This window comes from Mustela nivalis, assembly GCF_964662115.1.
Source record: "Mustela nivalis genome assembly, chromosome: 1".
Taxonomy (NCBI): domain Eukaryota; kingdom Metazoa; phylum Chordata; class Mammalia; order Carnivora; family Mustelidae; genus Mustela; species Mustela nivalis.
In genome coordinates, this window is record NC_139020.1 from 149,001,084 (window position 1) to 149,028,829 (window position 27,746).

Genomic DNA, 27,746 nt, shown 5'->3' on the forward strand with positions numbered 1-27,746 from the left:
TTTAAGTAATAAATGCAAGTCAGGAGCAGTGCCTGGGACACCGAAGAAATGTGGATGGAATAGAGCTTTCCTTTAGGCTGCTTCTGTTTTTCCGGTACCGTCACAGCGCCAGCCTTGGTGTGTGCTGTCTGCAGCAAAACACTGTTCAGCCGCCAAGACAAAGTGCGGAGGTTCTGGACTTAAAAATAAGTACAGTTGAGGTTCACTCAAACGGAAAAATAGTTGTATCCCATTCTCTTAAATCCCGTGGTGTTTAATTTTTAAAAATCTAATCCCTTGGAGTTAAAAAATCTTTATTATTTGTCTCCTTTCAATTTGAAGTCACTAACCTACAGAGCTGGATGTTGTCTAAGGGCCTATTCTGTATGGTACATAGTTTCCAATTCACTGTGGAAAGTAGACCATTATCTGTTCTGACCAGCTATTGCTGAAAGAATCATAGAATTGCCAGTGAAGAATGAAATTTAAAAGGTCTAAAATAATGTAAGGGAATAGAAATGGCCTGGTGAATTGGAGTGTGTGCACTTAAAAAGCCAGTGAAACTTTTTTTTTTTCCATTGTAGAAAGTTGGAAGATTGAGAAAAAATATAAAGATGAAAATTAAAATCTCATGTAATTTCACCAACCCTATTAACATTTGGGTGCAATTCTTCTTAATTCTTTTTGTATTTTATTGTGTATTAAATGTACATGTTACATTATCGAGATCATATTGTTATATTACTTTGCTTTTTTTCCCACTTGGCATTTTCCTGGATCATTAAAAAGTCTCCTTAATTATCTTTTTAAATGGTTGTATGGTTATCATATGGATTTATTCTTTTATCACATATTAGAGTTGTTTTGTGTCAAGTGCTATGCTTACAGGTGAGATTCAGTGTTGCTCCAGGTTCTCAGACATCAATTCCAGCCAAAAAAAGCAAAATCTTGACAGTTTGTGGCATAATGAAAGTAGATAGAAAGTCTGAATGAGAAGAGGAAATAGTGTTGCTTCACTTTATCGGTCAGTCTGTGGCAAGGCTCAGTTGGGTGATTCTGTGTCCAGGTGGCGTTCTGCTGGTGTAGCATCTAATCAGGCCTGGACTTGGGCTGCTATGGCCAGGCTGTCTTCAGTTGTCTTGTCTCACCTGTCCTGCATCTTCCTGTGGAATCCTGATTCCACCATGTTCCCAGGTATGGGAATAGGCCTCAGCAGCTTCCTTACCTTGTTGGTGTCACTGAGTGTCAAATTCTAGTGAGGGTGTGTTGTGCAGTACTGATTTTCTACTATCAAATTTGCCCACATCTGATATAACACCAAGAGGTAGCTGCCTTAGGTCTCAAAGAAGGAATATCCCACAGTTGCTCTCATAATTAACTGCCTATTGGAGGTTTCAGAGGATGTCTCTAAGCTGTCTTACCCTCAGGACCTCTGGAGGGGTCCTGTCCTTCTTCCTTCTAGCCCTGGCCATTAAAATTGCAACTTTTCTCCTGAAGAAATCCCTCTCATTTTCCAGCTCAGTCAGTGTGGCCCTTCATTTTTCTCTCACCGGTGTATTCCTATGTTGCTTCATGACAGAAAATTTTGTAATTTTGGTGTATGTTTCTCCTTGAGTCTGAAATAAGGTGATTTCTGAAGACAGCAAGTGCATTTCCTTCTTACTAGCCTCTGAATTTATAATTCCATTGCCCCCTCTCCCCCAATTTAGGAAGAGAATATAGGGTCTCCTATTCTTTTTTTGATCCTTGATAAAATATGCACATACTCTCAGCCCCTTAGCCTCCCACCCATGGTTGAACTCACAGTGTATTTCTCTTCATATGTGCGTTTCAACCTCTACGGACAGGATTTACCTGTTATTATAGGCAAGTGATTCCAGTAGCTAAAGTAAAAGTCACATGAGTCCAGTTCATTTATAGGCCTCTCTCTGACCCTGTTCAGCACATGTGAAGAGCAGAATTTGGGATGGCTATCTTGTGCCCCACAGTATCTATGGAACCTGTATGCTAAGCCTTTTAGTCCTTTTTGGCTGCTGTCCTGGCTGACAGCCTGGATAAGAGGGGGAAATTGGTTGTGGTTGTAGAAATCATGCTACCTTCTAGAGTCTAAGAAGACCACATATGTTGAATCATTGTTTTTAGATTGGCCCCAAGTGGGACCATGAACCTCTCTTCCCATATACTTAAAGGCCTCATGTCCGCCCATCTTGTATTTTGGTCCCATGTACTGGTCCTGCCTAGTAATGGTGGACCAAGTTCTTATTAAGATCCTCTGGTTAAAGCAGATTGTAGAACTCAGCTTAGGCCAAGGCTGCCATGAGGCTTTGTGTTTTCACCACCTTAGTCTTGCTATTCATACCACTGGGCTAGCCAATTGGAAGATGTAGGTTTAGGGCACACCTGGATTTACCCTGTCCTGTAAACTGTAAAATTGAATCCTCCTTACCTGTACCCTGCTGCATACAGAACAGGAACAGGAATTCACCAAGGAAAGGGCATCACAGAGCTGTTCCTATACAGAAATTTCCTGAGCATTAGGTTCCCATAGGTGGATTACAGGGACTAGAAGAAGAGAGCACAGGAGGTGTTGCAGGGTGGGGAAGGGGCATCTTAGGTAAGCAGGTTTGTAAGTACATTGTGGCTCAATGGATGGCATAAGCGTAGGACAGCTGAAAACCGAAAGCATGAACGGAGCAGAGTTGGTCCTGACAGGGTTGTCATCAACAGTGCGGAAACCTCAAGAGCATTTTCTGTACTAGAGCCTTAAAGGGGTTAAGTCTTACCAAACTCCATTAAAAAGCCTTAGTGGGCCTTCTCCCCCACCCCCACCTGCCATTCACATTGCTCAGAGCAGTGTCCACACAACACTGGCACTTGTGTTAGTCTGTGAGACTTCTTTGGAGCTAAAGCATGCCGCTGCACAGTGTGGGCAGGCCAGTGTTCCTTCTAATGATGAGACTGTAAAACTGACTTTATGAACTCAGTTCACAAAAAGGACAAAAAACCCACACCTTCTTCATGTCATTCAAAGAGCACTGGATTTCAGTCCCATATCTGCCACACTATTTGTGTGATTTTTGGGTCTGATGAACATGATATGGTGAGGTCATGGAACTAAATGACCCCAAGAAAGACTCCTTCTGCTCTAAAAATTCTATCGCTGTGCAGCTCTCTGGTGCTTTTGGCCATCTGCTTCTGGATAGGAGAGGGTGTGCCTAGGTACCGAGTCCTTTCATTGTGTATACTGTCAGACAGAAGGCTTTTCACCGTTAGTGAACTTTTACTTCAAACAGCCTTTAAAGTTTGGCAACTTCTTTTGTACAAAGTTGGTATGTTTTTAATATTTTAAAGCAAAATATTATCTTGTATTATAGTTTTAAAAATATGACTTGACCTTTACTAAAGGGTATATTTTATACTTACTGTTGAAAATGTGGGGCTTCTATACTATTCTATATACAACTATATGTAGTATATGTATATAGTTCTATATACAACCATAAAAGCCATTTTTTCTAATTATTAAAAAAAACTCTTGCTCATTAAAATTAAATCAAAAAGAAAAATGTAAAGAAGAAAATAACAATCAGCTTAAATCCTGCTACTTAGACATGGCAGTTTGGAGAAATACATCTGACTAATCATTGGCGGCACATTTATTAAAATGCACGCTGGGTGGCTCAGTCAATTAAGTGTCTGCTTTCAGCTCAGTAATGATCCCAGGATCCTGAGATCAAGTTCTGCCTGCATCAGGCTACTTGCTCAGCAGGGAGCCTGCTTCTCCCTCTGCCTGCTGCTCCCCCTGCTTGTACTTTCTCTCTCTCTCTCTCTGACAAATAAATATATAAAATCTTAAAAAACAAAACAAAATCTGCAAACAGTGTAGACTGAAATGTGAGTGCTTCCACACATGGTTCAGGGTGTAAGTTCTGGCCTCAGACCACTAGAATTTAAATCCCAGCTCTCCTGCTTGTTACTGTGTGACATAGGACAAACCTACTTACCCTGTTTGACCTCAGTTTTCTCATCTGCTAAATGAAAGTGTTAGAGTTTCTTCTTCATGGGGTTGGTGTGAGAATTTAATGAGTAGCCCAGTTCTTTGCATGTAGTAAGTCCCCCACAAAAGTTAACTAGTGTTGTCATTTTGCTCTTAGTATGGATTGTGTATATCCATAACTGGGATCATGCTTTGCATTTTTATTTAAACCTTACAATGTGTTCTAAAATGTTCTCCATGTTAATATAATTGCATCTGGATGCTAGTATTGATGGTTCTGTTGTATAGTTGTGACACACTTTATGTATTTAGCCAATCTCCTCGTTAGACTTTCAGGTTGTAAGTTGTTTCTTTTTCATTTCTTTGCCGTAACTAGAACCCAAAAATAAATAAGAAACAGAAAAAAAAGAAAGTTGTCATGAACTTTCACTATATATATATATACACATACATGTATATATATGTATGTGTGTATATATATATATTCTATTTTATTATCTCTTTGGCATGAATTCCAAGAAATAGCATTGTTGTGTTAAATAGTAGGAATATTTAATATTGCTTTTAATACTGTTATGCTGCTTTCTAGAAAGGTGGTATCAAGTTACATCTGTCAGCCATGTGTGAGAATGCCCAATTTTCTTTTCTTTTTTTTTTTTTTTTAAGATTATATTTATTTGTTTAACAGAGAAATCACAAGCAGGCAGAGAAGTAGGTAGAGAGAGGAGGAAGCAGGCTCCCTGCTGAGCAGAGAGCCCAATGCAGGCCTTGATCCCAGGGCCCTGAGATCATGACCCGAGCCAAAGGCAGAGGCTTAATCCACTAAGCCACCCAGGTACCCCAAGAATGCCCAATTTTCTGCACCTGTTCCAGAACTGGCTTCTGTCCACCTTTCAACTTCAGCAAATCTGAAAAAGGAAAAGCATCTTTTACTTATTTTTCATTTAGTTTATTAGTATGTTTGTACATCTTTTCAACATGTATTGGCCGCTTGTATTCTTTTTATGACTTGTGATTTCAGTTTTTTGTATTTTTTTGTTGATTTGTAGGAACTCTTTGGATATCAGAGATAGTGACACTTTTGTTTGTAATATATTGGAAATCTTGTTAAGGTTGTCTCAAGTAATGAAAGGTGTATAGTATCTCAGATGAGAATAAATCAGTGCGTAAGTATTTATTATGAATCTCTAGCTGATGCTCATGTACATGTTTAGAATGGAAACCCTCATTTAGTGTCTCAAAAAGATTGTTTTATGACCTGGTAATTATGAATAAGGTAGGCCTTTTATTACTGACATTAGGCAATGCATAATTGCCAAAAAACTGCCATCTTTGATGCATGTCCACATATACTGTACTGAACCTTTGATTGTGCCCTTAAACTTACTATTCTTTCCAACATGTCTCTTTATTTACTCTGTCCCATGTCCCAGGTCAGAAGTCTTAGAGTCATCCATGTGCCTTTTCCAAGTTGAAGGGTGTCTGGTTCTCAGCCTCCCTTCCCAGAAAGTTAATCCTGCCTCCTCCGTCTGCCCTGCCCCACTATTGTACTCAGGCTTTGTGCTAGAATGATTTGGCACACACTTGCTTCTGCTAAAAGACCATGAACTCCCCAGAAGTGAAACGGGTCCTGACTTACTTTTGTATCTTCAGACTGTCAGAGCATGGCCCAAAATAAGTACTGCAGTAGTGTTCGTTGCATTTGATATTTCCTTTTAAAAGTTGATGATGCTTAAGCCTCTGTAATCTACTGGTAGATTAACCATTTTTACCAACTTTTTGTTATGAAAAATTTCAGAAGTTCAGGGGAATAGAAAGATGAAAAACACTCACAATCTTGCCCCCTTAATTTATGTATTAAGATTCATATCATTCTGACATGTTGCTAATACTCTGCTCAGAAACCTACAGTGACTGGCCTTTCTGGCCACTGGAGTGGATGTGAAGTGTAGCATTCCTTATCCTTAAATGGTCACAGCACAGAAAATGTGGCCCTCTCTGCTCTGGTCAGGCCAGTCTTACTGTTCTTCTCCTATACTGTCTTTATTCTTGCATCATTGATTTTATACATGTTCTTTCCCTGTGTAGAATGAGTCTCTCCCTTTATTCTTGTTTGAAAACTTTTGCACATCAAGTGTTCTGAGTTCCCATAGCTCTAACTGCTATCTTTTATCATTATTTCATTCTGTATAATTCCTGGCCATATCATTTTAACTGTTGGAAAGGGAGTACTGGGTCCTATTTTGATCTGGTTACATTCATAGAGCCTAGCATGCTGACTTTGGATTTGGCTGGCATTTTAGAATAATAGCATTCCTGAGGGATTTGTGCTATGATGTGAATCCAGAATTGATTTATGATACTTACATTGCCCCAAAACTGTGCTCTATTAGAGAAGAACAAAAGCTTACACTGGTTTGTTTGATCAGCTTGTTGCAAGATCATGGTTCACCCCAAAGAATGGAAAGGTGTTCTGTGGTGTTGATCACTCCTTTTGTGATTATTCCCAAGAATTGATTTGAATGTGTACTTTGGAATCATTAAAACTTATATCAAGTACAAAGCTAATACAAGTAAGTCTAAAGTCTAGAAATTGTCCCTGATGTAAATCACTGGGTTAAAGAGATTCGCATGAAAAACATTTTAGAGAGAGGCCATTAAGCCTTCGTGACTGATGCCATTTGGGGTGGGGTGGGGGGTCCAGGTTGACCTGAGTATTTTTCAGGCTTGGAAATGGAGATAAAGGTGATGTTCCTGAGAAAGAAAAACTAGGAAGGGAAGCTGATGCTGGGGACATCAACCCCATACTGAAACATGAATTCAGACAGTGAAACTAGGAAGGGAAGCTGATGCTGGGGACATCAACTCCATACTGAAACATGAATTCAGACAGTGTTAGTTCTCTGCTCTTATTGACCTGGTGACTCCCATCGTTTATTTGACAAAGCTTAGTTCCTTCCTTTGTAATCAGGGTGCCTTGTTAGTACCTGCTCATTCCCATCCTAGCACCCTACCCCCCTCCCCACACCCACAGGTAGTGCTACAGCCATACTTAATCACTTGTATTCCTCTGATTCTGTTGATTGTTTTTCATCATTATCTGTAGGGTAATATTATTTCCTCTACTTAGAATGCTATCCAAGTCTCGCCGGTGAACTCCTATTCATTCTTCTGAATCCTGTTCAGGTATCACATCCCTTGTAAATACTTTCTTACTCTTCCTGTGTGAGATCACATTTGACAATACTGACCTTCCCTTACCTGAATGTCCTCCCTGCCGTGTTCTGATCTGCTTATAGAAAAGGATGGTCTTCCCCCTGACTTCGTATGGCCTGCCTCACATGTGTGCTCTGAACCATTAGTTGAGCCTATTGTATAACCCAACTAGATCGTGAAAAATCTTCCTTTTTCTTGGAAGCCAGAATTAGGTGTAGTTAAGAGAAAATACAAATACATATATTTGTCTATATTTCTATATATTTCTCTTTTCCATTGTAACCTGGGTGCTTTTTATTTTATTTTAATTTTAGCACGTTTGTAAAAGATGAAAGTGACCTTATCATCTTTGGATACTTGTGAGAGTTCCTTCACACCTTTGGTCGTTCTAGAACTGGCTCAGGATGTCAAAGAAGAAACCAAAGAATGGCTGAAGAACAGAATTGTCTCTAAAAAGGAAGATGGAGGTAAGTAAAATAAATATAACTCAGACTCAGTCATGCTTAGTGACTAAAAATATATTTTCAAATATGTTTTATAGTTATTCATCGATATATTTCTAAAATTAATAATCCATTTCTTTGTTCTTTATTATTCATCTGGACTTGAAAAGAGACCTTAAGTCTACATTAGACTATAAGTGACATGAGTGATTTTGTTCACAGCTATAAATGCTGTGTCTAGTACACAGCCTGGCACATGGTAGGTCAGTATTTATCAAATGAATGAACAGGTGTCTATTGAGTGCTCTCTATGTGTCAGTTATGATGCTAAGGGAAAGATTAATATGGTCTCTGCTTGCAAGGATGTTACTGTCAGTGTAAGGAGACTGAATGCCAATTCCTGGAAATTGAAGTAGCCGGTAAATGCCCCCTCCAAAAAACCCTAATGAAAGAGCTGTTACACTGCAGTACAGGATACTTAAAAATGAATTGTATGTAAACTAGCTGGAAAAGTAACGGGAAGACAGAGGTAACACTTGGTGATGGTTTTTGGGCTGGAAAAGTATGACTTCATAGAAGCCAAAGCTTAGCTCTCTCCTAGGGTGGAAATGGATCTAGATTGGGTGAGAGGATGGAGGACATTTCACATGAGCAAACACCTCGTAAAACTACACAAAACAAGAGTTGTTTTGCACTTGCACTTCACCTAAAAATTCATCTAAAACTTTATCAAGTCTCCAAACACTGAATAAAACTTTTAATCTTTTTTAAAAAAATCTTTTAATAAAGATTTTGACTGTGAACCAAAATGCTTTCTTTATAATAAAACCTTGAATCAAAGTGGAATTTTTAAGTTTTTGCAAACAACTAAACCAAAAGATAACTTAAAAACAAGAGTACTTTCTAACCTAAATCTGAGGTGTTGCTCTGGGTTGGAGTCCCTTCTTTAAAATTCCTGTGATGGGAGAACCTGAGTGGCTCAGTCACTAAGCATCTGCCTTGGGATCAGGTCCTGATCCCAGAGGGTTGGGATCAAGGCCTGCAATGGGTTCCCTGCAATGGGTTCCCTGCTCAGCCAGAAGCCTGCTTCTCCCTCTCCCACTCCTCCTTCTTGTGTTCCCTCTCTCACTTTCTCTTTCTCTGTCAAATAAATAAATGAAATCTTTAAAAATGAAATAAAATAAAATTCCTGTGATGGAAGAGCATTTGTAGTGCCTAAGAAGGAGGGACTCCAGTGTATTCCCAGTCTTCCCTGCTCACTGTGTGCCTTCAGTAAAGAAACACAAGCATGGCGTGGGAGTGGGCATCTTTCTACCCTGCTGGGAAATATGAAAAGAACATTCCAAAAACATATTCTGATCTTTCAGATAAAGATAGTGGATTTAACACTCAAGTTTATTTTTACTCTTTTTCAAACATGACAATAAAAGGATTTTTAAAAAAGAGATAAGTCCAGTTTGACAAAGAAAAAGGGAAAGAATATAGCAGCATCACCATTTTGGAAGCTAGAAAACAGGTGGATGAGTGGTAAATAGCTTCTCAGACTTGAAAAAAGTCAAAGTTGAAGGTGGCAGGGGTATAAATTGAGGTCAGTTTAGTTTAACACCACAGAATACTCCTAAAGACTTAGGTATTAGTGACGTTAGGGGCTTGCAGAGGTGGAATTAAGTAGTACCAAGAAAAAGAAAAAAGAATTGACTGAGATTCATGTAAGAAATAGATCCCCAGATCCCTTCTGTATTCTGCCATTACAGCAGAAGACTGAATGCAAGATGCTTGGATTTTGATGTGAGGGCTTTATGCACAGTTGAAAACAGAGATTCTCTACTGAAAATAGGATAATAACTGAGTATTACTCCCCCTATACTCCATCCCACCAATCTCATCTAATTTAGTTTCTAAAATGTTAGCAGCTACATTCAAATCATTTAGGAAGCAGGTTGAATAATCTTTTTTGGGGAGTCTGATCAAAGACAAAATAACTAAAGGTGCAGAAATCAGAGAGTTGACCATGGAAAACAACCTGGCTAGATGACTATGTATTCAAGGTAATCTTTAAGGAGTTCCATCTAAGCCTTCAGAACTTAAGTACAGCCTCCTAGAACCCCATTCTTAAATATGCACATATAATAAAAGATCACCAAATGTCTGAGGAAAATCCCTAACATGAAAGAGAAAGCTAAAACTAAAACTAAACAAAAAGATAAAAACAGCAAACTTTGCCAAAGAAGAAAACCAGAGAAAATTTAAAACTCAGATCTCAGTTATGAGAAGCTAGGACGGACCTAGAGTTGGATACTCTTGATAGATCAAGAGATCAGGAGTTAGATACTGTAAAATACTCATTTAGGAAAAAAGCCCATATATAAAGTAGAAGTATAAAAGCAAAATTTAAAAACTCAGTAAAAGGATTAGAAAATAATTTTGATAAAAGCTCCCAGAAAGTAGAATAAAGGGGACAGAATTGGGAACTTTGACAGAGAAAAAGTAAGGAAGTTAGAGGACTAGTCTAGGAAGTACACATCTGAATAAAAGGAGTTCTAGAAAGTGAATAGAGAAAAAGGAGAAGAAATCATCACAGGGAAACTTAAGGTTGACACCATGCTTTTTCAGATGGGGAGGGCCCAGCCGGTGCTCTGCACTGTAGATGAAAATGGCTTACCATTGGAATGTTCTAGAACCCTGGGAATGGAGAAGATACTACAAACTTTAAGAAAGACAGTAAGTCACACATCAGGGATCAGACTTGTGAGCAGAAATACAGGAAGCTAGAAGGCATTTTCGGAAGGAAATCAACGTACTTGTAATTCTTATTTATTTGGAAGATAGATTTGAATTGTTAATACATTTGTCTTATATCAAACTAGAAATAATACTTATTTAAAATGTTTTCATTTTTGAAACTCCTCTAAGATTGTGCTTATCTTTTGTTTTTGAAGGTGCCCAGCTCCTGTTTAGACCACTATTAAATAAATATGAGAAAGAAACACTGGAAAATCAGAACTTATATCTTGTTGGTGCCTCTAAGATTACATTGTTACTGGGTGCAGAAGCAATAGGCTTGGTAAAAGAGTGTAATGATAACACTATGAGAGCCTTCACATATGGAACGCGACATAACTTCAAAGATTTTGATGGTGAGTCCCAAGATTGTTTCTATCAGAATCAATTTGTTTCAAAAATAAGTTACTGATGAGTAGATCAGGGGTCAGCAAACATTTTCAGTAAAGGACCAAATTGTAAATATTTTAGGCTGTGCAGGCCATATACTTCTCACTGTTATTTGACACTGCCCTTGGAAAGCAAAAGCAGCCATAGACCATAAGAAATGAATGGGTAAAACTGTTCTACTAAAATTTGCTTATAAAATATAGTCCATGGGCCTTACTTAGTTATTTAGTGGGTAAAGTATAATGGTAAAATTCACCTCATTTAGCAGGATTCACTTGCCAAAAAAATACTGTTTTCTTTTTTTTTTTAAGATTTTATTTATTTATTTGAGAGAGAGAGAGCACAAGTGGGGGTGAGAGCGGTAGAGGGAGAGAGAAGCAGGCTCCTCCCTGAGCAAAGAGTGTGATACACGACTGGATCCCAGGACCCTGAGATCATGACCTGAGCCAAAGGCAGGCATTTAACTGAGTGAGCCGCCCAGGTGCCCCCAGAATACTATTTTCTTATCAGACTATCTTCTCCCTCATTTATGGGTGGGATGTTAATGCCAGAAGGGACAGGCCTAGGCTTGTGAGTTTGAGGAAGGAGAATTTGTCATACAGCCAAACTTCAGGTCATCCCTAGTTAGAATTAAAGAGCATGTGGCTTTCTGCTTATTGGTATTAGTTGAGATCAAGCAAGTAGCTGCCATTTGGATTTTTATACTATATTATATAAGAACTAGTACTGTAGGCCCTCCCACTGGATGCCTGAAATAGCAGGTAGTACTGGACCCTATATGTGCTGTTTTCCTATATGCACATCCCTGTGATAAAGCTTAAATTGTAAACTAGGCACAATAAGAGATTAACAACAACAATAATAAAGTAGAACAATGATAACAATCTACTGTAATAAAAATTCTGCAAATGTGGTCTCTCTCTCTCCCTCAAAGTGCCTTGTTTTACTGTATGTACCCTTCTTGTGATGATGAGCTGATGAGATGAGGTGAGGTGAATGACCTAGGCATTGGAACATAGTGTTAGGCTACCATTGACCTTCTGATGATAGGTGAGAGGGAGGGGATCAGCCACTTCTGGACTGGGAGTCATGGGGTAACTAACACCCTAGAAAGAAAAACTGCAGAATAAGAGGGTACCATTGTAAAATGATTGAAGAGTTGTATTATGTGAAGGCAAAACAATATTTTTATTCTTAAAGAATATCTAAGGGGCTTTATGTTCTGCTTAATTTAGCAGTTTTATACTTGGCTAACTCCTTTTGTTATTTGTTTATATCATCATTTCTGCAATCCCAAGTTATATGAATATTATTAATTTTATTTTGGCTATTAATGAGAAAAATAACTGGAAATTTTTGCTTTCATTTAGATGACAATAATGACTTCCTTACAATGGCAGAATGTCAATTCATTATCAAACATGAGCTTGAAAATCTTAGAGCCAGAGAAGAAAAGATGATCCCTGGTTACCCCCAGGCAAAGTTGTATCCAGGAAAATCATTATGTAAGTCATTGTATCAACCAGCTTCATGAATACACATTCTAATGCAATTATCTTTTCTTAGTAGACATGAATAACAAGTTAGAAAAGCTTTATTTTTTTTTTCTCTTACTGAAAAATGCATAGAACTTTACAATAACTTATTTCTGTGTGAACATAGCTTTTGCTACTGGAGCTTCATTATATTGTACCTTTAGATCAATATATTTGTTTTGTGGGGTGCCTGGATGGCTCAGTGGGTTAAAGCCTCTGTGTTCAGCTCAGGTCATGATCTCAGGGTCCTGGGATCGAGCCCCGCATTGGGCTCTCTGCTCAGTAGGGAGCCTGCTTCCTCCTCTCTCTCTGCCTGCCTCTCTGCCTACTTGTGATATCTCTCTGTGTCAAATAAATAATAAAATATTAAAAATATATATATATATATATGTTTGTTTTGTATGGTTTGCTACTTATTAATTGCAGTCTCACAGCATTCAGTTAGCTTAAAATTAGGTGTGAATACATACATGTATTACTCATGTTAAGTTTAGCAAAGTTTACTTTATGTCCAGACACTCTAGGGAGTATGGGGAGGAATGAGAACAGGAGCCATCACCTTTTCCTGGAGCCCTCCTTCCATCTGCTCTTATCTCAGTCAGTGAGAACTTGGGAGCAAGGCTTAGGAAGAATCACAAAGTGACATAATACCTGAATGCAAATCAGCAGTTTGCAATTCTGTGATTTTGTGTCATTCCATTTGAGTGAGAATACTAGTTTGAGCAGATGGAAGTGCTCACTACAGTGTGTAATTTCAAACCGCTCCCCTACCAGTGGTGGCAAGGCCTCAGAGCATTTTTGCTGTCCAAATGCACTTTAAACATGTAAGTCACTGTGTTCTCTAGGCTGCATAATACTATCTTCCAGTCTTTACCCACTCCCCCGGCCCCAAGCCCTGGGAGGACAGATGCCCAAGAACCAGTCCATTTCAGATTTTCTCAGTTATCCCCAAATATATAGAGTTGGTTTGATCAAACCAAGATGAAATCATAGATCACCCACTTTGTATGGTGGTATATCTCTTAACTAGCTGCCTTTCTCTTAGTGTGATAAAGTACACATAACATAAAATTTGAAGATTGAAGTTTAAAAATCTTAAGAGATTTTCAATGTAAATATATTCATAATATTGTACAACTATCATTACCATCCCTCTTCAGAGCTCATTTCATCTTGTAAAACCAGAAGTCTGTATCCATTAAACAATCAGTCTCCCTCCCTTCTTCCTCTGACTCTGGCATAATCAACCAACTTTCTTTTTGACTACTCTAAGTATCTCAAATAAGTGGAATCATACAGTATTTCTCTCTTTGTGACTGGTTTATTTCACTTAGCATTATATTCATTAGGTTTGTCTATGTTGTGGCATATGTTGGAATTTCCTTCCTTTTTAAGGCTGAATAATATTTCATTGTATGTATATACCACATTTTGCTTGTTTACTCTTCCATTGTGGACACTTGGGTTGTCTCCACCTTTTGTCTGTTTTGAATTATGCTTTTATGAACATGGTCCGCAAATATCCTTCCAAGACCCTGCTTTTAATTATTTTGGGTGTATATCCAGAAGTGGAAGTGTTGGGTCATATGATATTTCTATTTTTAATTTTTTAAAAGACTTTATTTATTTGCGAGAGAGAGAGCATGAGTGGGGGGCACAGGGAGAGGGAGAAGCAGACTCTCCACTGAGCAGAGAGCCTGACATGGGACTTGATCCCAGGACCCTGAAATCATGACCTGAGCTGAAGGCAGACGCTTAACCAACTGAACCACCCAAGTGCACCTATTTTTAATTTTTTGAAGACCCTCTATACTGTTTTCCACAGTGGTTGTAGCATTTTGCATTCCCACTGACAGTGCACAAGGGTTCCAGTCTCTCTATATCCTGGCCAACTCTTGTTATTTTCTGATATTTTGGGAGTAGTCATTCCAATAGCGGTGAGATGATGTCTCATTTTAGTTTGATTTTCATTTCCCTGATGATGAGTAATGTGGAGCGTCTTTTCATGTGCTTATTGGCCATTCGTATATTTTCTATGGAGAAATGTCTTTTCAAATCATTTGCCCATTTTTGAATCAGGTTGTTTTTGTTGTTGAGTTTTATTTTATTATTATTTTTTTTAAGTTTTTTTTTTTTTTTTAAGATTTCATCTATTTGTCAGAGAGAGAGCGCGAGCGAAAGCGAGCACAGGCAGACAGAGTGGAAGGCAGAATCAGAGGGAGAAGCAGGCTCCCTGCGGAGCAAGGAGCCCGATGTGGGACTCGATCCCAGGACGCTGGGATCATGACCTGAGCCGAAGGCAGCTGCTTAACCAATTGAGCCACCCAGGCATCCCTTGTTGTTGAGTTTTAGACAGTCTTTATATATTCTGGATATTAATCCCTTATCAGATATATGAATGGCACATATTTTTACCTATTTCATGGATTGCCTTTTTACTTTGTTGATATTGTCTTTTGATGTATATAATTTTAAAATTTTCATGAAGTCCAACTTAACATATTTTTTCTTTTTGCCTGTACCTTTGGTGTCATATCTAAGAAATTATTGCCAATGTCATGCAATCAAATCCAATGTCATGAAGCTTTTCCTCTATATTTTCTTCTAGGAGTTTTATAGTTTTGGGTTTTATATTTAGGTCTTTAATCCATTTGAGTTAACTTTTCTCTATGGTGTTAGGTAAGGGTTCAATTTATTTTCTATTTTTATTTATTTATTTTTAAGGATTGAGTTTTATTCTTTTGCGTGTGGATATCCAGTTTTCCCAGTACTATTTGTTGGAAAGACCACCCTTTCCCCATTGAATGGCCTTGGTACCCTTGCACAAATCATTTGACCATGTATGTGAGGGTTTGTCTCTGACCTCTGTTTATATTGGTCTATATGTCTATATGCCAGTACCACATTATATTTGTTCTTGTGGCTTTGTGTTCATTTTTTTTTTTTTTAAGATTTTAGTTATTTATTTGAAAGAGAGAGAGAGAGAATTTGCATAAGCCAGGAGAAGGGCCAAGGGGGAGAGGGGAAGAGGGAGAGAATCTCAGGCAAACTCCATGCTGAGAGTGGAGTGCAGCATGGGGCTTGATCTCAAGACCCTGAGCAAAGCCAAAACCAAGAGCCAGCTGCTTAATCAAGTGAGCCACTCAGCATTCCAGCTTTATGGTAAGTTTTTTTTTTTTTTTTTTGTAAGATTTTATTTATTTATTTGACAGAGAGAGATCACAAGTAGGCAGAGAGCCAGGCAGAGAGAGAGGGGGAAGCAGGCTCCCTGTTGAGCAGAGAGTCCGATGCAGGGCTTGATCCCAGGATCCTGGGATCATGACCTGAGCTGAAGGCAGAGGCTTTAACCCACTGAGCCACCCAGGTGCCCCTATGGTAAGTTTTAAATTCAGGAATTTTTTTCTTCCTTTTAAGATTGTTTTGAAGTCCCATGAAATTCCATATGAATTTTATGATGGGTTTTTCTATTTTTGCAGAAAGCTTGATTGGGATTTTGATAGAGATTGCATTGAATCTATAGATACTTTGGATAGTATTGACAATTCAACAATATTAAGTCCCATGAACATGGGATGTGTTTCCATTTATTTACGTCTTATTTCGTTTAGCATTGTTTTGTAGTTTTTCATTGTGTGCATCTTTTGTCTTTAGTTAATTTCTTTTCTTTATAATTTTATAATTTTTTATTGTTATGTTAGTCACCATACAGTACATCATTTAGTTAATTTCTTATTAACTAAATTCTAAAACTAAAATAACTAATTCTTATTAGTTATTTTATTCTTTACGATGCTATTATAAATGGATTGCCATAATTCCTTTTCAGATAGTTCATTCCATAATTACATTTTCCGATAGTTCATTGTTAATATATAAAATGCAGATTGTTCTATTTATTCATTTTGTATCCTGCTACTTTTCTGAATTCATCTATTAGCCATGACAATGTTTTTACAGAAAAGTTAGGGTTTTTCTACATAAAATACAATATTGCTCATCAGCACGTAATTTTACTTCTTCCTTTCTAATTTGGATGCATTTTTTTTCTTCTCTAATTGTTTTGGCTAGAACTTCCAATTCTATGCTGAATGGAAGTGGTGAAAGTGAGCTTCTTTATCATATTCCTGGTCTAAAGGAAAAACTTTTAGTCTTCCACCATTCAGTATGATATTTGTTATGGGCTTTTCCCAGATGGATTTTGTTATGTTGAGGTAGTTTCCTTCTATTCCTAGTTTGTTGAGTATAAAAGTGGTGACTCATATTAAATGCTTTTTCTGCATCAGTTGAGTTGATCATGTGGTCCCCCCCACCCCTTTCTGTTAACATGGTGTATAACAGTAGGCTTTTACTGGAATTATCCTTGCATTCCAGGAATAAATTCCACTTGCTTGTTGCCTCATCTTTCTACTGTGTGGCTAAATTGAGTTTGCTAGTATTTTTTTGAGTATTTTTGCATCATTGTTTATAAGGGATGGTGGTCTGTAGTTTTCTTGTGGTATTGTTGTCTGGCTTTGTATCAGGGTAATGCTGGCTTCATAGAATGAGTTAATAGCACTCCTCATTGCAGCGCCTGCGTGGCTTAGATGGTTAAACAATTGCCTTCAGCTCAGGTCATGATCCTAGGGTCCTGGGATCAAGCCCCTCCTTGGGTTCTCTGCTAAGTGGAGAGCCTGCTTCACCGGGTCCCTCTGCTGCTTCCCCTGATTATATGCTCTGGCTCACTCTCTCTGTCAAATAAATAAATAAATAAATAAATAAATAAATAAAATCTCTTAAAAAATAAACAACAACAACAACAACAAAAAAGTGTTCCTCATCAGCTTTGGGGGAAAGTTTGAAAAGGATTGGTATTAGTTCTTTAAGTATTTGGTAAAATTCACCAGCAAAGTTGTCAGGTCCAGGGTTTTTCCTTGTCAGGAGATTTTTCAGTGTCCTTACTAATTCAGTCTCCTTACTAATTATCAGATTTTCTATTTCTTCTGACCTCTCATAGTTTTTCATGGTAGCTTTTGTATTTATAGGAATTTGTCCATTTCATGTGGGTTACCTAGTTTGTTGTTAGGTAGTTGTTACTAGCACTCTCTTACAATCCTTTTTATTTCTGCAGAATTGGTAGTAATGTCCTCATTTCTACTTCTGATCTTAGTAATTGGTAAGTTAAGTCATCTCTCATTTTTTCTTAGTTCATCCATCAAAGTATTTGTCAATTTTGTTGATCTTTTCCAAAAACCACCTTTGATTCCTTTAGTCTTTTCTATTGTCTTTCTTTCCTCTATTTTGTTTATCTCTGCTCTAATCTTTATTATTTCATTCCTTCTGCTGGCTATGGTTTTAGTTTGTTCTCCTTTTTCTAGTTTCTTAATTAAATTAGTTTGTTCATTTGAGGTCCTTAGCCACAAATTTCCTCTTTTTTTTCTGTGTTTCCTAAGTTTTGTTGTGTTTTTGTTTTCATTCATCTCTAAGTATTTTCTAATTTCCTGTGTGATGTCTTCTTTGATCCATTAGTTGTTGTTTAAAAATGTAGTTTTTTAATTTCTACACATTTGTGAATTCTTCAGCTTTCCTTCTGTTACTTATTTCTAATTTTATTCCATTGTGGTCTGAGGATACTTTTTATGAGAGGTATTTGTAAATCTGTTGAGACTTAATTTGCGGCCTAACACATGACTGATCTATCCTGGAAAGTGTCCCATGTGCACTTGAGAAGAATGTGTTTTTGGTCATTTATTGTCTAATTTACATGTGAACTGGATTTTGTGGACTCCCCTGTCTCTGAGTTATGCTGTAGGTATGTGCTATGGATGCTTTTGTTTGTTCTCTTGTTGATCTGTATGGCTTGCAGGATGTGTCACGAAATCCAAATGTAGGTACTGATTCTTAGTTGTCTACATTCCTAGTTATATGCATATATCTTGATATTGATTATATTGTAGCAGTTTTTGTTGGACATATATTTTTTTCAATGTGTGTATTAAAGATTACCATGATTGGGGCGCCTGGGTGGCTCAGTGGGTTAAGCCGCTGCCTTCAGCTCAGGTCATGATCTCAGAGTCCTGGGATCGAGTCCCGCATCGGGCTCTCTGCTCAGTGGGGAGCCTGCTTCCTCCTCTCTCTCTCTGCCTGCCTCTCTGCCTACTTGTGATCTCTCTCTGTCAAATAAATAAATAAAATCTTAAAAAAAAAAAAAAAAGATTACCATGATTGCAGAAGAAATTTTTTCAGTAAACTTTTATGAGTTATTGGTTGTATTTACTTTCTTCTTGTCTTTAGGTAAGCCAGTTATGTGTATATGGACTCTTAAATATTCTCTGAAATATATTTAAGGTTTTGTGTAATTTTCTTAGGCTTGTCTACCATTTTCCTGGCTATGTTTTCAGTATTTCCTGTTAGCTCTAATTATGACTTTGCATCTGTAGGAGTTTTATGTGTGTTTTAAATCAGTTTTCTGAGCTCTCACCTTCAGCTCTTATAGCTCTTCTTTGGGTTTTAATTTCAGGGAAATGACTTACTTTCATTTCTTTAATTTCATAGGCTTTCACTGCTCAATGCTGTGAAATTTTCTACTGTGTTTCTTCTCTGCCTTTGTTTCTGGTTTCCTTTTCCCTGTAATATTTCTGCATAGTTTTATGCCAGTTACTTGTGGTTATTACTTACTTTCTAGAGAGCCCTTGTACTTCCAGACCACTATCTTTTCCAGTAGATGCAGTTCAGGGATCCACCATGGGTCTTTTTTGTCCACATCTGGGCAGTGGGGCAGTCCCCACTCTTCAATGTCCAGGAGAAACCTGCCCTCTCCTCCTTGACCCCATTGTGCAGAGGCATGGATGCTCTTAGCTTAGCCTGGGCTGACTTTTAAAGCCTTGTCTCATGGTTTGTGATTTGGATTTATAAGTGTTTTTCTAGTTTCATCAAAGATAGGTGTTTCCCTTTATCTGTCCTGTTTCCTTTGTTGTTTTTAACTTTTATCATGAGCAAGAACAGGGCAGAGGTGTCTTTCTACCACTCTTTGTTACCAGGAGTTCCACATTCTGTATTCAGGCAGTATTTTGGTGCCTTTCCAGAATTTTAAATCTTTCTTAATCTCTTAGTGGAAATAAGACACAGCTGGGTACAAAACAGACTGAGGCACCATCTTGTTGTTAATGTCAGCCTCCCATTTCTTCCTGTTTATCCACATTCAGATTCTTATGTGGAAGTCCTTGCTTCCTTCTGCTAGCTTCTGCACAGGTACATCCTCTTTCTGTGGCTGGGACAGAGACTGTGTGTGCATTCCCACCACATGGGTCTCTGGAGCAGCAGTTTTCCAAATTCTCCCAGCTGCTTCAGAGAGAAGTTTTCAACTGAATGAAAACCTTGAAAGGAATATATGTAAATGGATTTTTCTAGGGTGTATAGGTGCCCTGTCTGGTGTTCTAAAGCTGTAATAGAAATAATTTTCTTGCTGGCAGGATGGGGGTTTTATAAACAAGGATCTCCTCTTTTTCTTTCTTTCTTTTTGGTAATACATATAAAGACAATAAAATCATCTCATCATGGTCATTTGAAAATTTTTTATACATCTGAGGTAAGAATCATATTTCCCTTGTCAAGGCTGAATTTTCAAAATCTGCATTTTGTTTTCCTTTATATATTTGAAAAATGTGATCCCTAAAATGCTGTGTTTTATCATAATATTTGGTTGAAGAAGAAATGAGATATATGTATGGGCTATGGATAATTATAAAGTGTGAACTGTTTTCAGAGTGCAATTATTAGAGCTAATAAAACTCAGAGTAACCTAAAATCTTAGAGTTCCATGAAGTTAATCCATAGCAATAAGTGGAAAAGCTTTTTTTCTTTTTAAGATTTTATTTGTGAAGGAGAGAGAGGGAGAACATGAGAGGCAGAGGGAGAAGCAGGCTCCCCATTGAGCAGGGATTTCCCCCCAACCCTCACCCTCCCCTACCATGCAACAGGGCTCAAGCCCAGACCCCAGGATCATGACCTGAGCTGCAGGCAAACGCTTAACAGCCACTCAGGTCCTCCCCCCACCCACCATCTTTTTTGGCCTTTCAGTTTCACGGGAGACATTCCCTGGGTGTCCTCTTTCCCACAGCTAATTGGGAGCAGAGACTGTAACCTGCTCATTGTGATCCCATCAGCACTGTGAGAGCTAGCCAGGCCTTTCATGAGAAACTCTCCCTGCTATTGCAGGTTTAATTTGATTTTACATGCAATGATTGTGATTTTGTTTGCCACAACATTCTGGTTTAATAGCTTGCATTAAGTAGATGGCAACTGTTGTTGGGGTGAATGTGACCTTGAGCCAATTAGGAGGTCCTGGGTGCTTGCTGTCAGGCTCTCCCTTGTCTCACAGCGAGCAATGTGGATGGACGTCTAAAAGTGTGTCTCTACATGTGTCTTTGTCACATTCATCTTGGTTTTCTCTGTGAGCTGAGATCACTCAAAGACTCTGCCTTCTCCTGTTGGTTCCCAATAGTTAACAATCACGCAAGTAACACAATGAAAGATTTTCTTTAGAAAAAGGAGTTAAGGGAGCTGGAAATTTCTTATATATTAACTGTATCTTAAGGGATGCTATTTAGGTTAAAGCTCTATTTCAAAATGTCTGTCAGAAGATTATCATGTTTTGATTGATGGGAGATGGCACAGCTCATCTTTAGTTTTATATTGTCATTCTTTTGGGACATTATAGTAACTATTTCTGAATATCTTCTGTTTACACATAGAGTGGTCAGATATAATTTGTCTTCTAATATTATTAATAGACCTTATAAGAGTAATAAAGTTTCAAGTAAATATCATGTAGCAGGCATGTATATAAGAAGATTAAACTATTAATACATATATACATATATATATATATATTTCTCTTTCTCTCTATAAATACATCTACCACTGGGTGCATCACCATACACACACACGCACAGACATACAGACACACACACACACATAGACATATGCACACATACATGTACTGTGTTTTGGTGCATACATGCAGTTTTTCTATTAAGCCAGATTAAAACAATACAGGAATATAAAGCACAGGTTTGAAAGCACAGGTTATTTCTGAGAAGCAGTTTTTTCCTTATTGAGACACGAGTGGTGTGTTCACACCTGACTATTTGAGTGCAGTGGGACCTGGGATAGGGTGCTGGGGCATGGCAGCAGCTTCGCCTCTTGTGGGTGCTCTGTGTGCTCATCATCCCTCTTCTGGATTGGAGACAACATGACCTGCACAGAAACACTGTAAGGAGACATGAGAGAGTCTTTGTTGTTGCTTTTGAAGTAAACATGTGTTAATTAGCCAAAGACAGAAGCAACTGTGTTAGTATTTTGTTGTGTTATTTAATTTCGAGGTCTGACTATAAACTAGGTTAGTTATCACTTCCCTTCAGTTAGATTTTGCTTTGTTTAGCTAATCAATAAATAGCTTTAATAGTAAGACTCCTGGTATTTGACAACGAAACATTAGCAGTCTTTTTTTTATTTTTAAAGATTTTATTTATTTATTTATTTGACAGAGAGAGACATAGCAAGAGAGGGAACACAAGTAGGGGGAGTGGGAGAGGGAGAAGCAGGCCTCCCGCCAAGCAGGGAGCCCAGTGCGGGGCTTAGTCCCAGGACCCTGGAATTATGACCTGAGCCGAAGGCAGACACTTAAGGGTTGAGCCACCCAGGCACCCTATTCAGGCATTCTTGAAGGCAGGAATCTTGGTTTAGGTTGTTTATTTATTTATTTATTTATTTATTTATTTTGATGGAAATATAGTTGACATACAATATTTATTAATTTCAAGTATATGGTATAGTGGCTGGACATTTATTTGCTTTATAAAATGTTCACCAATATAAGTCTAGTTATAATCTGTCACCATATGAAGTTGTTACAATGTTATTGGCTATATTCCCTGTGCTGTACTTTATATCTCCATGACTTTCTAATTATAACAGAGTTTATACCTCCTAACTGCCTTTACCTGTTTTTCCTATCCCTGATCCCCTTCCCTTCTGGCAACCACCAGTTTGGTCTCTGATTTATAAGTCTGTTTGATTTTGTTCATCTGTTTTGCTTTTTTTTTGAAAGAGAAAGCATGAGGCCAGGGGGAGGAGTGAGAGTGGCAGAGAGAAAGGGAGAGAATCTTAAGCAGGCTCCACACCCAGTGCAGAGCCCAACACCATGGCTCCATCTCATGCCCCGAGATCATAACCTGAGCTGAAATTGAGAGTCAGACACGTAACTAAGTGGGCCATCTGGGTGTTCCTGTTTTGCTTTTTAGACTCCACAGATAAGTGAAATCATTTGGTATTTGTCTTTCTCTGTTTGACATATTTCACTTAGCATAATACCCTCTTGGTCCGTCCATGTTGTTGCAAATGGCAAGATTTCATTCTTTCCTTTTTATGGCTGAGTAATATTCCACTGTATGTGTGTTTATATACTACATCTTCTTTATTCATTCATCTGTCCATAGGCATTAGGTTTATTCCATATCTTGGCTATTGTAAATAATGCTGCAATGGACATAGAAGTGTAGATTATCTTTTTGAATTAGTGTTTTCATTTTCTTTAGGTATTTAGCCAGAAATGAAATTGTTGAATGTTATGTAATTCCTATTTTAGCTTTTTGAGGAAACTCCATACAGTTTTCCATAGTGGCTGCACCAATTTAAATTCCCACCAGCAGTCCTTAAGAGTTCCTTTTTCTCCATATTCTTGCCAGCCCTTATTATTTTTTGTCTTTTTTGACACTAGCTGCTCGGACACAATGACACATGTCATTGTCATTTTGATTTGAATTTCCCTAGTGATTAGTGATACTGAGCATTTTTTCATGTGTCTGTTGGTTTTCTGTATGTATTCTTTGGGAAAATGTTCAAGTCCTTTGTCCATTTTTTAATCAGATTTTTTTGTTTTATTTTGTTGGTTGCTGCATTGTATGAGTTCTTTATATATTTTGATGTTAACCCATTATTACATATATCATTTGCAAGTGTCTTCTCCCATTCAGTAGGTTGCCTTTTCATTTTCTTGATGGCTTCCTTTGCTGTACAATGGTTTTTAAGTTTGATATAGACTCAATAGTTTATTTTTGCATATGTTGCCCTTGCCTGAGGAGCCAGAACCAAAGAAATATTGCTAAGACCAATGTAGGAGTTAAGTGTTTAATCCATTTTGAGTTTATTTTTGTATATGGTATAAGAAATCGATCCATTGATCCAATTTCATTCTTTTACTTGTAGCTGACCAGGTTTCCCAACACAATTTGTTGAAGAGACTGTCATTTCCCCATTGTGTATTCTTGTTTCCTTTGTTGTAGATTATCTGACCATATATGCATGGCTTTATTTCTGGCTCTGTATTCTGTTCCATAGATCTACATATCTGTTTTTGTGCCAGTACCATTCTGTTTTGATTATAACAGCTTTGTAGTATAGTTTGAAATCTGGGAACGTGATACCTCCAGTTTTGTTCTTCTTTCTCAAGATGGCTTTGGTTATGAGCTTGCCTGGGTGGCTCATTTGGTTATGTATCTGCCTTCGACTCAAGTCATGATCCCAGGGTCCTAGGCTTGAGCCCCACATTGGGCTCTTGTTCAGCAGGGAGCCTGCTTCCCTGCTCATACACTTTCTCTCTCTCTCTCATTATCTCTGTCTCTCTCTCTCTCAAATAAATAAATAAAATCTTTAAAAAAAGAGATAACTTTGGTTATTTGGGGTCTTTTGTGGTTCCATCCAAATTTTAGAATTATTTGTTCTAGTTCTATAAAAATGCTATTGGTACATTAGAAGAAGGAAGGGAAAAATGAAGAGGGGAGTGGAAATTGGAGGGAGAGATGAACATGGAAGACTGTGGACTCTGAGAAACAAACTGAGGGTTTTTTGAGGGGGAACGGATGGTGTGGCCTGGTGATGGGTATTAAGGAGGGCATATACTGCATGGAGCACTGTGTGTTATATGTAAACAATGAATCTTGGAACACTGCAGCAAAAACTAATAATGTACTGTATGGTGACTAATATAATAAAAAATAACAAAAATAAAATTAAAAAGGATTTGGGGGAGCTACTAAAATATGCAAAATTATAAAATAAAAATAAGTAAATGAGAAAAAGATGCCATTGGTATTTGATAGTGATTGCCTTGAATTTAGATTGCTTTGGTTAGTATGAACATTTTAACAATCGTAATTCTTCCAATCCATGAGCACGGTATATCTTTGCATTTATTTGTGTTATCTTCGGTTTCTTCCATCAGTGACTTAGAGTTTTCAGAGTATGGGTCTTTCACCTCCTTTGTTAAATTAATCCTATGTATTTTATTATTTTTGATGTAATTGTAAATGGAATTGTTTTCTTAATTTCTCTTCATGTTATTTTGCTATTAGTGTATAAAAACACAAAAGATTTCTATGTATTAATTTTATCTCATTCATTTTAACTGAATCCATTTAATCTAATAGTTTTTGGTGGATTCTTTAGGTTTTTCTATGTATAATTTTATGCTATCTGCCAATAGTGACAATTTAACTTCCCCTTTACCAATTTGAATGCCTTTTATTCCTTTTTGCCGTCTGATTGTTGCAGTTAGAACTTCTAATACTATGTTGAATAAAAGTGGTGAAAGTGGATATCCTTGTCTTGTTCCTAACCTTGAGTTTGATATTATTTGTGTTTTATGTTACATGTGGCCTTTATTATGTTGATATATACAACACCCATTTTATGAGAGTTTTTAAAAATCATAAATGGATGTAGAATTCATCAGATACTTTTTCTGCATCTATTGAGGTGATCATATGATTTTTATCCTTCATTTTATGAATGTTGTATATCACATTGACTGATTTGAGGATATTGAACCATCCTTTCATCCCTGGAATAAATTCCATTTGATTATCATATATGATCCTTTTAACGTATTATTGAATTTGGTTTGCTTATATTTTGTTGAGGATTTTTACCTATATTTTCATCAGTGATACTGGCCTTTAATTTTCTTTTTTTGTAGAATCTTTGTCTGGTTTTAGTATCAGGGTGAATTCTGGCCTCATTGAATTTAGAAGTGTTCCTTTCTCTTGAAATTTTTAGAATAGTTTGAGAAAGATAGGTATTAAATCTTCTTTTAATGTTTGGTAGAGGGGCACTTGGATGACTCAGTCAGTTTAGTGACCGACTCTGGATTTCGACTCAAGTCATGATCTCAGAGTTGTGAGACTGGGCCCCTTGTTGGGCTCTGTGCTCAGCATAGAGTCTGCTTGAGATCCTTCCTCTCCCTCTGCTCTCTACCTCCACCCCCTGCCCTGCTCACACTCTCTAAATAAACAAACAAACAAACAAAATCTTTAAAAAAATAAATGGTAGAATTCACCTGTGAGGCTGTTTGGTTCTGGTCTTTTCTTTGTTGGATGTTTTTTGATTACTGATTCAGTTTCATTACCAGTAAGCAGTCTGTTCAGATTTTCTCTTTCTTCCTATTTCAGTTTTCCCTGAAAATTGAGTGTTTCCAGGAATTTATCAGTTTCTTCTAGGCTGTCCAGTTTGTTGGCATGTAACTGTTGGTAGTAGTCTCTTATAATCCTTTGTGGTTTTGTCAGTTATAAGTTCTCTTTCATTTCTAATTGTATTTATTTGGTTTCTCTACTCTCCCTCCCTCCTTCCTTCCTTTCTTCTTCTTCTTCCCCATGTCCTCCCCCCTTCCCCCTCCCCCTCTTCCCTCTCCCCCCTCCTCTCCCTTCTCATCCCCTCCTCCTTCCCTCCTCCTCCTATTCCTTCCTCCTCTTCTTCTTCTTCTTGTTTATAATTTTTGTTTATCCTTTGAAAAACCAGCTACTAGTTTCATTGATCTTTTCCATTATTTTTGAGATCTCGATTTCATTTATTTCCACTTTGATCTTTATTATTTCTTTCCTTTTATTAACTTTGGGCTTTGTTCTTTCTCCAGTTTATCTAGATGTAAGGGTAGATTCTTTATTTGAGATTTTTTCTGGTTTCTTGAGGGAGGCCTCTACTACTATAAACTTCCTTTACAGCTGCTTTTGCTGAGTCTCACTGATTTGGGGACACTGTGTTTCCATTTTCATTGGTTTCAAGGGGTTTTTTAGTGTTTGCTTGTTTTTTTTTTTTTTAATTTTCTCATTGATCCATTGACCATTGGTTGTTTATTAGTGTATTGTTTAGCCTCTGTGTATACAGATACATATTCATTTTTTCCTTGTAGTTGATTTATTGTTTCATACGATTGTGGTCATAAAAGATGCTTGATATGATTTCAGTCTTCTTCAATTTATTGAAACTTATTTTGTTCCCTAATATGTGATTTATCCTGTTGAATGTTCCATATGGACTTCAAAAGAATATGTGCTCTGCTGGTTTGGGATGAAATTTTTTGTATGTATCTGTTAAATCCATCTGGTGTAATGTGTCACTTAAGGCCACTGTTTTTTAAATTGATTTTCTGCCTGGATGATCTACCCATTTGTGTAAGTGGAGCATTAAAGTCCCCTACTATTATTGTATTATTGTTAGTTTCTCCCTTTTTGGCGGCTAATACTTGCTTTATATACTTAAGTGCTTCTATGTTGGGTTCGCAGGTATTTACAATTGTTATATCCTCTTCTTGGATTGATTTTTTTATTATTATGTAGGGCCCTTTTGTTATATAGTCTTTGTTTTACAGTCCATTTTGTCTGACATAAGTACTGCTACTCTAGCTTTCTTTTCATTTCATTTTCATGGAATATCTTTTTTCATCCCTTCACTTTTAATCTGTGCAAGTCTTTAGATCTGAAATGAGTCTCTTTTAGATAGCATATAGATAGGTCTCATTTATTTACCCATTCAGTCACCCTATATCAGTTGGGTACACTTGGCAGACTTTGTCCATTTATATTTACTTATTGATAGGTATGTATTTATTGCCATTTTATTAATTGTTTTTGTAGTTCTTCTGTGTTTCTTCTTCTCTTGCTTATTCCCTTGTGATTTCCTGGTTTTCTTTAGTGTTATGTTTGAATTCCTTTCTTTTTATTGTTTGTGTATCTATTATAGGTTTTTTGTTTGTGATTACCATGAGGTTCACATATAATACCCTATGTATGTAGCAGTATGTTTCAAGTTGATGGTTGCTTACATTTGAACACATTCTAAGAACACTACATTTTTATTCTCCCCCTCCCTGTTTTATGTTTTTGTCATCATATTTCACATCTTTTTAATTTGTGTATCCCTTAACTAACTGTTGTAAATATTGTTGACTTACTACTTTTGTTTTTAACCCTCATACTAGCTTTATAAGTAGTTGATCTACCACCTTTACTTTATATGTTCACTGTTACAGCTAGATTTTTTTCTTTCAGAATTTTCTTCTAGTTACGGCCTTTTCTTTTCTACTTAAAGAAGTTC

General features: G+C 37.3%; 1 protein-coding gene across 9 annotated transcripts in view; it reads left to right on the forward strand.

Moving 5' to 3' along the window:
* ANO10 (anoctamin 10) overlaps positions 1-27,746 on the forward strand; it is a 222,547-nt gene that overhangs the window by 985 nt on the left and 193,816 nt on the right. For 6 of the 9 annotated variants that reach the window (XR_014310393.1, XR_014310394.1, XM_082725973.1 and 3 more), the window contains exons 2-4: positions 7,507-7,659; positions 10,575-10,772; positions 12,177-12,311. Coding sequence is in view for 7 of the 9 variants with exons in the window: in XM_082725973.1 (XP_082582099.1) it covers positions 7,521-7,659; positions 10,575-10,772; positions 12,177-12,311 (472 nt within the window). In the remaining 2 variants the exon portion in view is untranslated. The remainder of the gene's footprint in view (positions 1-7,506; positions 7,660-10,574; positions 10,773-12,176; positions 12,312-27,746) is intronic. The other 3 variants (XM_082725976.1, XM_082725974.1, XM_082725978.1) reach the window with 1 other exon arrangement.